We start from the raw sequence: 11,955 nt of genomic DNA, 5'->3' as shown, positions 1-11,955 counted from the left end.
ACATGGCAAAAAAAGCCTATCACTTTCAAAGCCAAAACAAAAAGAAAGATATGTTGGGGATATGATATATTGATTATTGCTACAAGATAAAACATTTTTTAACTATTACTGTCAAGGATTCAGAATTTTGCTTAAAGAACAAATCACATTTCAAAGAAAGGAATACATAAAAGCAATTACATTTTAACCATTATCTAGGACCACCTTAATGTTGTCCAAGTCTTCAATTATGATTAGTCAATGATTTTTTACCTTTTCTATTATTCCTCACTCTCGAAGCCAAGGCTGATAAATGTTTAACAGATGACAAGTTAATTTTATCTGTAACAGCCTGCCATTAAGTGATTAGCAAATCATTTATTTATTTATTTATTTATTTTTTGTATTTCCACCATGGTGCTGCCACCACCCGACAAGCGTCACGTGTGTCTTACAACAATTGTCATCATGACCAGCATGGCATTTATGGATGCCTACCTTGTAGAGCAAAATCAAGGACCACGAAAAATTGGAGTGTGCATCATTGTACTGGTTGGAGATATCTGCTTTTTAATTGTTCTGCGATATGTGGCAGTGTGGGTTGGCGCAGAAGTAAAAACAGCTAAGAGAGGATATGCCATGATTTTGTGGTTCCTGTATATATTTGTTTTGGAAATCAAGTTATATTTTATATTTCAAAATTACAAAGCTGATAAAAAAAATGTAGATACAGTAGCCCGTAAGGCATTGACGTTGCTTTTGTCCATCTCTGTACCAGGGCTATATTTGGTTCTGGTTGCACTAGACAGCATGGAATATGTAAGGACATTCAGAAAGAAGGAGGATTTGAGAGGACGTCTTTTTTGGGTTGCGCTTGATTTACTTGACATTTTGGATATTCAAGCTAATTTGTGGGAGCCTTACAAAACAGGACTACCAATCTGGGCTGAAGGACTCATGTTTTTCTATTGTTATATATTGCTCTTGATTTTGCCATGTGTCTCCTTGAGTGAAATCAGCATGCAAGGAGAACATATTGCCCCTCAGAAGATGATGCTTTACCCAGTCCTAAGCCTTGTGACCATAAACATAGTAACTATTTTTATCCGAGCAGTCAACATGCTTTTGTTTCAAGATAGTAGAGTGTCAACTATATTTATTGGAAAAAACATAATTGCTATATCAACCAAGGCTTGCACATTCCTGGAATACAAAAAACAAGTGAAAGAATTTCCTCAAAATGCAATTGCTCTAGAACTGCAACAAAATTCCATATCACATAATCAGACAATTCATACTACTCAAGGGGCTCATCATGAGCAGTCACCATCCAGGGAAATTATGGATACATGACAACATTTTAGATGTTTTCTATATTACTTGTTGGATAGAATTGCTTCCCAAAAGGAAGACTACATAAAAGACTGACTGTGTCAGAAAGGGATGGGCAAATATTGCTGTCAGCATTTCTTTATACATAGATTTTACCCAAATGTTTATCACCAGGCAATTACCTAGCAACACAGATACAATGTCAGCTGTTTCCATTTGTTTAATGCGATGCCTTGTAGGGGAACATCCATTTAGAGAACAAAACATGCATAATTTCTAATATTAAGCCCATTTATTTTATTCTATTTTCTCCAACATTGGTGTGTCCGGTCCACGGCGTCATCCATAACTTGTGGGAATATTCTCTTCCCCAACAGGAAATGGCAAAGAGCACAGCAAAAGCTGTCCATATAGTCCCTCCCAGGCTCCGCCCCCCCAGTCATTCTTTTTGCCGCTCTGAACAAGTAGCATCTCCACGGAGATGGTGAAGAGTATGTGGTGTTTAGTTGTAGTTTTTTATTCTTCTATCAAGAGTTTGTTATTTTAAAATAGTGCTGGTATGTACTATTTACTCTGAAACAGAAAGAGATGAAGAGTTCTGTTTAAAAGAGGAGTATGATTTTAGCAGCAGTAACTAAAATCAATTGCTGTTCCCACGCAGGACTGTTGAGCTGAGAGAACTTCAGTTGGGGGGAACAGTTTGCAGACTTTTCTGCTCAAGGTATGACTAGCCATTTTTCTAACAAGACTGTGTAATGCTGGAAGGCTGTCATTTTTCCCTCATGGGGATCGGTAAGCCATTTTCTTAGACTTAGAAAGAATAAAGGGCTTATTATGGGCTATTAACTGGTGGACACTCTTAAGGGCTAAATCGATTGTTTATTTAAGTTATTTTTGAAAGTTTGAAGTAATTTTCACACTTTTATTGTTTGGGGAACGTTTTTATCGCCAGGCACTAGTTTAGACACCTTCCCAGTCAGGAAGGGCCTTTCACTATAGTAGGCAGAGCCTCATTTTCGCGCCATTATTGTGCAGTTACTTTTGAGTACAGTGCATGCAGTTGCATGTGTGAGGGTCTGGTATCCACTGAAAACGTTCCTAGAAGGCTTGAATTGGTATCGTATACCCCCCTGGGATTGGTGAAGTTGCAACAAGGGTTAACAGCTTGAAAATTGGGGTGCAATACTTTGAATGCATTAAGACACTGTGGTGAAAATTTGGTAAAGATTGGATAATTCCTTCATAGTTTTTCACATATTCAGTAATAAAGTGTGTCCTGTTTAACATTTAAAGAGACAGTAACGGTTTTGTTTAAAAACGTTTTTTGTGCTTTATTAACCAGTTTAAGCCTGTTTAACATGTCTGTACCTTCAGATAGATCATGTTCTGTATCTATGGAAGCCAATGTGGTTCCCCCTTCAAATATATGTGATAATTGTGCCAGAGCGTTCAAACATAGTAAGGACAGTACTGTCACAAATAGTAAGGTTGCCCAGGATGATTCCTCAGATGAAGGAAGTAGAGATAGTTCTACATCATCTCCTTCTGTGTCTATACCAGTTATGCCCGCGCAGGCGACCCCTAGTACTTCTAGCGCGCCAATGCTTGTTACTATGCAACAATTGACGGCAGTAATGGATAACTCCATAGCTAATATTTTATCCAAAATGCCAGCATTTCAGAGAAAGCGCGATTGCTCTGTTTTAAACACTGTAGAGCAGGAGGGCGCTGATGATAATTTTTCTGTCATACCCTCACACCAGTCTGAAGTGGCAGTGAGGGAGGGTTTGTCAGATGGAGAAATTTCTGATACAGGAAGAATTTCTCAGCAGGCAGAACCTGATGTTGTGACATTTAAATTAGAGCATCTCCGGGCATTACTTAAGGAGGTGCTATCTACTCTGGATGATTGTGACAATCTGGTCATCCCAGAAAAATTGTGCAAGATGGACAAGTTCCTAGAGGTCCCGGTGCACCCTGATGCCTTTCCGATACCTAAACGGGTGGCGGACATAGTGAATAAGGAGTGGGAGAAGCCAGGCATAACTTTTGTCCCTCCTCCTATATTTAAAAAATTGTTCCCTATGGTCGACCCCAGGAAGGACTTATGGCAAACAGTCCCTAAGGTCGAGGGGGCGGTTTCTACACTAGCCAAGCGCACGACCATTCCCATTGAGGACAATTGTGCTTTCAAAGATCCTATGGATAAAAAATTGGAGGGTTTGCTTAAAAAAGATTTTTGTACAGCAAGGTTACCTCCTTCAACCTATTTCGTGCATTATTCCTGTCACTACAGCGGCGTGGTTCTGGTTCAAGGAACTGGAAAAGTCGCTCAGTAGGGAGACCCCGTATGAGGAAGTCATGGACAGAATTCATGCACTTAAGTTAGCTAATTCCTTTATTTTAGACGCCGCTTTGCAGTTAGTGAGGTTAGCGGCGAAAAATTCAGGCTTTGCAATTGTGGCGCGCAGAGCGCTCTGGCTAAAGTCTTGGTCGGCGGATGTATCTTCCAAGACAAAATTGCTTAATATCCCTTTCAAAGGTAAGACCCTTTTTGGGCCAGAATTGAAAGAGATTATTTCAGACATCACTGGGGGAAAGGGCCATGCCCTCCCACAAGATAGACCTTTCAAGGCTAAGAATAAGTCCAATTTTCATTCCTTTCGCAATTTCAGGAACGGACCGGCTTCCAACTCTGCAGCCTCTAGACAAGAGGGTAACGCTTCCCAGACTAAACTAGCTTGGAAACCAATGCAAGGCTGGAACAAGGGTAAACAGGCTAAGAAGCCTGCTGCTGCTACCAAGACAGCATGAAGGGGTAGCCCCCGATCCGGGACCGGATCTAGTAGGGGGCAGACTCTCTCTCTTTGCTCAGGATTGGGCAAGAGATGTTCAGGATCCCTGGGCACTAGAAATAGTCTCTCAGGGTTATCTTCTAGAATTCAAGGAACTACCCCCAAGGGGAAGGTTCCACATTTCTCACTTATCTTCAAACCAAATAAAGAGACAGGCATTCTTACATTGTGTAGAAGACCTGTTAAAGATGGGAGTGATACACCCAGTTCCAACTGTGGAACAAGGTCAGGGGTTTTACTCAAATCTGTTTGTAGTTCCCAAAAAAGAGGGAACTTTCAGACCAATTCTGGATTTAAAAATTCTAAACAAATTTCTCAGAGTTCCATCGTTCAAAATGGAAACCATTCGAACAATTTTACCTACAATCCAGGAGGGTCAATTTATGACTACCGTGGATTTAAAGGATGCGTATCTACATATTCCTATCCACAAAGATCATCATCAGTTCCTAAGGTTCGCCTTTCTGGACAAACATTATCAGTTCGTGGCTCTCCCATTCGGGCTAGCCACTGCTCCAAGAATTTTCAGAAAGGTGCTCGGGTCCCTTCTAGCGGAAGACCAAGGGGTATTGCAGTGGCACCTTATCTGGACGACATTCTAATCCAAGCGTCGTCTCTTTCCAAAGCAAAGGCTCATACAGACATTGTTCTAGCCTTTCTCAGATCTCACGGGTGGAAGGTGAACGTAGAAAAGAGTTCCCTGTCTCCGTCGACAAGAGTTCCCTTTTTGGGAACAATAATAGATTCTTTAGAAATGAAGATCTTCCTGACAGAAGTCAGAAAGTCAAAGCTTCTAAACGCTTGTCAAGTTCTTCACTCTATTCTGCAGCCTTCCATAGCTCAGTGCATGGAAGTAGTAGGGTTGATGGTTGCAGCAATGGACATAGTTCCTTTTGCTCAAATTCATCTAAGACCATTACAACTGTGCATGCTCAAGCAGTGGAATGGGGACTATACAGACTTGTCTCCAAAGATTCAAGTAGACCAGATGACCAGAGACTCACTCCGTTGGTGGTTGTCCCAGGATCACCTGTCTCAGGGAATGAGTTTCTGCAGACCAGAGTGGGTCATTGTCATGACCGACGCCAGTCTATTAGGCTGGGGCGCAGTCTGGGATTCCCTGAAAGCTCAGGGTTTATGGTCTCGGGAAGAGTCTCTTCTCCCGATCAACATCCTGGAACTGAGAGCGATATTCAATGCTCTCCGGGCTTGGCCTCAACTAGCGAAGGCCGGATTCATAAGATTCCAGTCAGACAACATGACGACTGTAGCTTACATCAACCATCAGGGGGGAACAAGGAGTTCCTTGGCGATGAGAGAGGTATCCAAAATCATCAAATGGGCGGAGGATCACTCCTAACACCTATCTGCAATCTACATCCCAGGAGTAGACAACTGGGAGGCGAATTATCTGAGTCGTCAGACTTTCCATCCGGGGGAGTGGGAACTCCACCCGGAGGTGTTTGCCCAGTTGACTCAATTATGGGGCATTCCAGACATGGATCTGATGGCTTCTCGTCAGAACCTCAAGGTTCCTTGCTACGGGTCCAGATCCAGGGATCCCAAGGCGACTCTAGTGGATGCATTAGTGGCGCCTTGGTCGTTCAACCTAGCTTATGCATTTCCACCGTTCCCTCTCCTTCCCAGGCTTGTAGCCAGGATCAAACAGGAGAAGGCCTCGGTGATTCTGATATCTCCTGCGTGGCCGCGCAGGACTTGGTATGCAGACCTGGTGAATATGTCATCGGCTCCACCATGGAAGCTACCTTTGAGACAGGATCTTCTAGTACAAGGTCCATTCGAACATCCAAATCTAGTTTCTCTGCAGCTGACTGCTTGGAAATTGAACGTTTGATTTTATCCAAGCGTGGGTTTTCAGATTCAGTGATAGATACTCTGGTCCAAGCCAGAAAACCTGTGACTAGAAAGATTTACCATAAAATATGGAAAAGATATATCTGTTGGTGTGAATCCAAGGGATTCTCCTGGAGTAAGATTAAAATTCCTAAGATCCTCTCCTTTCTCCAAGAAGGTTTGGATAAGGGATTGTCAGCGAGTTCTCTAAAAGGACAGATTTCTGCTTTATCGGTCTTGTTACACAAACGACTGGCAGCTGTGCCAGATGTACAAGCTTTTGTACAGGCTTTGGTCAGAATCAAGCCTGTTTACAGACCCTTGACTCCTCCCTGGAGTCTAAATTTAGTTCTTTCAGTGCTTCAAGGGGTTCCATTTGAACCCTTACATTCCATAGATATCAAGTTACTATCTGTATATGTTTTTGGTTGCTATTTCCTCTGCTAGAAGAGTTTCTGAATTATCTGCTTTGCAGTGTGATCCACCTTATCTGGTGTTCCATTCAGATAAGGTTGTTTTGCGTACCAAGCCTGGTTTACTTCCAAAAGTTGTTTCCAACAAGAATATTAACCAGGAAATAGTTGTTCCTTCTTTGTGTCCGAATCCAGTTTCAAAGAAGGAATGTTTGTTACACAATTTAGATGTAGTCTGTGCTTTAAAGTTCTATTTAGAAGCAACAAAGGATTTCAGACAAACTTCTTCTTTTTTTGTTGTTTATTCTGGTAAGAGGAGAGGACAAAAAGCTACTGCTACCTCTCTTTCTTTCTGGCTGAAAAGCATCATCCGATTGGCTTATGAGACTGCCGGACGGCAGCCTCCTGAACGAATCACAGCTCACTCTACTAGGGCTGTGGCTTCCACATGGGCCTTCAAGAACGAGGCTTCTGTTGATCAGATATGTAAGGCAGCGACTTGGTCTTCTCTGCACACTTTTGCCAAATTCTACAAATTTGATACTTATGCTTCTTCGGAGGCTATTTTTGGGAGAAAGGTTTTGCAAGCCGTGGTGCCTTCTGTTTAGGTAACCTGATTTGCTCCCTCCCTTCATCCGTGTCCTAAAGCTTTGGTATTGGTTCCCACAAGTTATGGATGACGCCGTGGACCGGACACACCAATGTTGGAGAAAACAGAATTTATGCTTACCTGATAAATTACTTTCTCCAACGGTGTGTCCGGTCCACGGCCCGCCCTGGTTTTTTAATCAGGTTTGAAAAATGTATTTCTCTATACACTACAGTCACCACGGCACCCTATAGTTTCTCCTTTTTTTTTTCCTAACCGTCGGTCAAATGACTGGGGGGGCGGAGCCTGGGAGGGACTATATGGACAGCTTTTGCTGTGCTCTTTGCTATTTCCTGTTGGGGAAGAGAATATTCCCACAAGTTATGGATGACGCCGTGGACCGGATACACCGTTGGAGAAAGTAATTTATCAGGTAAGCATAAATTCTGTTTTTATGTGGGTTGTATTCAGGTAGTATATCAATGGGATAAAATGACCCAAACATAAATAGTCAGTACCAGTTTTATGTCTATTGCCCATCTATAGCTGTAGTGAATAGTTTTCAATGATAAAGTTATCCAAGGCACAAAACAATATTTTAATAAACTGAGTGTCCTTTGACCTCTTTAACTCAGGTATTACCCCCCTTGTATTACCCAGGTATATGACAACCAAATAATTTAGCTATTGACCTTGGGCCTCCCAATACTCTAGAGAATACTCCCATTGATATATTATCTTCTCAACCACAGTAGATATAAGCTTTAACTTTATGGGGGGCAAAAAAAGTTTTTTTTTTGTGATCAATAATCGCAAAAAATTTAATAATGTTTAATAGATATATTATTAATTATATTGAGTCTGTTCCAATCTGTTAGAAGAGCTGCGCTATGTGCTTTGGTTTTCATATTTTTTTTCAAATATGAAGCCATTCAAATCCATCAGAAAGCCACATGGTTTTCTAAAACTTTCTCATGACTTTGCACTGCAAAAACCTGTCAGATACCTTGAACAGAGATTCTTCACCAGCAGTTTTCCAATCCATTAGAAAATACTTTTTCACATGGTCATGTTTTTGGATTTATCTAATTAATCAGTCTAGTTCTAAAAAAACCTATTTTGGCCTTTTTTGCAAAGATGTTAACTAAAATGAACACAAAAGGATATACAATTACACACTTGATGAAATGATGTTATTTGTTAAGTAAAAAATATACATTTTAAGACATTAAAGAGACATGTAAGTCAAATTTAACATTCATGAATCAGATATAGTGTACAATAATAAAAATAAATAAATAATAAAAAATAGTTTCCGATTTATTTCTATTAACCCTATTCACTACCGGGAATTTCAGAGAAAAACCTGCCCACAATACTAAAACTTTTTTTGAATTGCTGTAATCAGTCCATTTCATCAGAAATCGAGCCTTGTTTATGTATATTTTTTAGTAGATAGCCAAGGTATTGATATAGGCCCATTTTTGTATATTTCCCACTGATTCACCACCAAATGCGATCTTATTAAAAAAATTGTTCACTTTTTCACAAACTTTGGGTTTCTCACTGAAATAATTTGCACGCAACTATTGCAGTCATAAGACAAATGGTTGTAAAAGGTTTTTTGGGGTCCTCTTTTTCAGATATTAGTTTTTAGCAATTAGAAGTCTGCTAACTGCAGCTGAGCACCACACTTCTGAAATCCTCCACAGTGAAGGGGTTTATTAGTTAGCTGTTAAGGGTAATAGTATTTTAATACAAGGATTACCCTCCCACCTGACACGTCCCACCTCACTCATTCCTCTCAAACAACTCTCTTCACTCCCACACTCCTGAACATTATCTTAAGTACAGGCATACAGTCTGCCAGTGTAAAGTTTTTGTTTAGTTTTTTTAAATAAAATAATTTTATTTACTTTTTTATTCAATTATTTTTCTGCAGTGTAGGATCCCTCCTTACTCCCTCCTTGCACCTCCCTTATCCCTTGCAAACAGCTCTCTAACCTTCCCCTTTCTAATAGTATCTGCCATCTTAGGTACTGGCAGCTGTCTGTTCTTTCTAATGACATGGAGAGTACACACATTCATTCATAACCTATGGGAAATACTTCACTTGGCCACCAGGAGGAGGCAAAGACATCCAAAACAGAGAATTGAAAATATCCCTTACACTTACCCTACCCTAACAGTAGTTATTTGCCTCATTTCATGGAAGTAGGCAGAGAGTGGTGCTCTGCTAAATTTTCTATTTTTAATTCTCTAAATGGATTGTTTCCTGAAAAAAACGAGCAGTTTATTTAATCAGATTGCCCTCAACCCAGGATTACTTTTTTTCATAGACCTCAGGGGCTGTAAGGAGTTAAATTGAACTCCTTTATTTTGCAAAATATATAAGGCAATTATGGGCTATACATAAGACCTCAAGATAAGAGGTAGTTTCAGAGGGGGCACATTAGAGCAATTTGCTCAGAAGCAGCACCAGGTCCTCCGACTGGACTGGACCCGGTGCGGGTCACTGCCAGACAATATGGGGCGGCCTGTGAAAAGGGGCTATATTAGCCTCACTCCCCCAGAAGCACATGCTCTTACAAAAGGAGCATTAATACCAGGCAACTTTAGTTGTGCCTAGGGACACCTGAACAGACACACACCCTTTTAGAGAGGGCACTTCCTATTCATATGGCCTGCGGTGTGGGCGTGTTGACGATTCCCGCTGCAGGCAGTTTTGGCACCATTCCCATCTTGCAGTGAGTGTGCAACAGCTTCGGAGCAGAGCGGCAGCATGGGTGTCAGTGAGGCACCTCAGATACAGAGGTGGTGAGACACCACAGATGGAGCATTTGATTACTTTAGGCTTTGGGGCAGATAATTTGGTAAAATAGCTGTGATGGTCACAGTCCCATTCAAGGGGCCCTGGTATTCAGACATCCGTGGTATCCCCGTCATGTTATTCTATCCCTTGACGTTCTACGGATTTGCAGACCTCAGACACGGCAGTCCTGCAGCCACAAACGGCGACCCCTATTCCTGCACATGCAGTTCTTTCTGACCCATTGCCCAAACACCATCCGGGGTTGGAACTTTTCCCCATTATTTTGCAGCCCTGTTACAATCTGTGGTTTTTTGTTCCCTGAGAGCTATGCTAGTTGCAGGTATAAGGAAGAGGTAGGTTAAACACTGTTCTTCTAAGTCTATAACCAGAAGTTTAGTTGGAGCTGCAGCGTTCAGCCATGCACAATATTCTGATGTTGGTGACTCCTTGGCTAGCTCTGAAGGAGAACTTTCATCTTCTGACTTCTCTAGAAAATCTAAAACGGACTCTGAGGATATTTCGTTAAGATTTAAAATTTAGCTCAGAAAAGGACACTCAAGTAAAAATAAACTTTTATGATTCAGAAAGAGTATGCCGTTTTAAGACACTTTCCAATTTACTTCCATTATCACATTTTTATATTCACGCTTTCTGGGGAACAAGATCATACTGAGCATGTGCGCAAGTTCACAGGGAATATGTATAATAGTCTGTGATTGTCTGATGTCTGTCACATGATACTAATACTTATTTGAAATTCAGAGTAGGAGGCCGAATTATCAAAGGTCTTGCGGATCAGGTCCGCAAAACCTCGCTGAATGCGGAGAGCAATACGCTCTCCGTATTCAGCATTGCACCAGCAGCTCACAAGAGCTGCTGGTGCAACGCCACCCCCTGCAGACTCGCGGCCAATCGCCACCAGCAGGGAGGTGTCAATCAACCCGATCGTACTCGATCGGGTTGAATTCCGGCGATCTCTGTCTGCCTGCTCAGAGCAGGCGGACAGGGTTATGGAGCTCCATACGGAGCTTGATAAATGGGCCTCTAAGTGTCATTTTCTTTTTATTATGCACTTGTTAATTATGCAATTCTACTGCATTGAGTGGTCCTTTCAGATACTTACTTAAAGAGGTTTTAAGTACATTAGGCGTACCTTAATCTAAACCACAAAAACAGGTTTAAAGACAATATCCAATTTATGTACCTAATTTGAAAACCCCTGAAGTGTTCCTGGTACTTTCATTGGTGGCAGACATTATATCTAAGGAATGGTAAAAAACTGGTGTTTCTTTTTCTCCCTCTCCAAATTTTAAAAAAATGTTTCCTGTGCCATATAGTCATTTAGAAATGGGTAATACTGTGCCTAAGGTAGACAGCACCACTTCCACTTTGGCTAAACACACTACTATCCCTTTGGACGATAGCACATTTTTCATGGAACCTATGGATAGAAAATTAGAAGTATATCTGAGGAAGGTCTTCCTTCAGGGAGGCTTGCTTTTACAGCCAGCCGTAGGCATTGACCACAAGACCACATTAAGGCCTTAAAAATGGCCAATTCCTTCATATATGATGCCAATATTCAAATTATTCTTCTCAATGCCATGAATTCTGGCTTCGCTATACTATACAGGAGGGCTCTCTGGCTAAAGTCTTGGTCAGCTGACATGATTTCCATGTCTAGGTTACTTTCTTTGACCTTTAAGGGAAAATCCCTGTTTGCCACAGACTACATTCCATCATTTAGAATGTCACTTGTAGAAAGGGAGGCTTTCTATCCCAAGATAAGAAATCTAGAACTAAGGGACGTCCTGTGGGAGATTTTTGCTCCTTTCATCCAAACACGACACACAAGTCCGAAACATCCAGAACTACCTGGAAGCCAAACCTGATATGGAACAAGAACAATTAGGCCAATAAATTGACCCCAGACAACAAGTCAGCATGAAGGGTTGGCCCCCGATCTGGGCTCAGGTCGAGTATGGGGCAGGTTATCTTTGTTTCAGGAAGTTTTTGCTCAGTCCACCCAGGACCCTTGGGTTCTGGACATCATATCTCAGGGATACAAAATAGGTTCTGATTACGCCCTCCAATGGGCAGGTTCCTTCTATCAAGAATCTC

The 11,955-nt window shown here is 41.4% G+C and overlaps 1 protein-coding gene across 1 annotated transcript; it reads left to right on the top strand.

Annotated features, from left to right (window-relative positions):
- Positions 1-393: 393 nt before the first annotated feature.
- On the top strand, positions 394-1,593 carry TMEM121 (transmembrane protein 121). The gene has a single exon (XM_053689759.1). The coding sequence runs from the start codon at positions 394-396 to the stop codon at positions 1,330-1,332; it is 939 nt and encodes a 312-aa protein (XP_053545734.1). The 3' UTR covers positions 1,333-1,593.
- Positions 1,594-11,955: the final 10,362 nt, after the last annotated feature.

This window comes from Bombina bombina, chromosome 1, assembly GCF_027579735.1.
Source record: "Bombina bombina isolate aBomBom1 chromosome 1, aBomBom1.pri, whole genome shotgun sequence".
In the NCBI taxonomy this organism is placed as follows: domain Eukaryota; kingdom Metazoa; phylum Chordata; class Amphibia; order Anura; family Bombinatoridae; genus Bombina; species Bombina bombina.
Note: the sequence above shows the minus strand (reverse complement) of the source record. Positions and strands in the feature narration are given on the sequence as shown.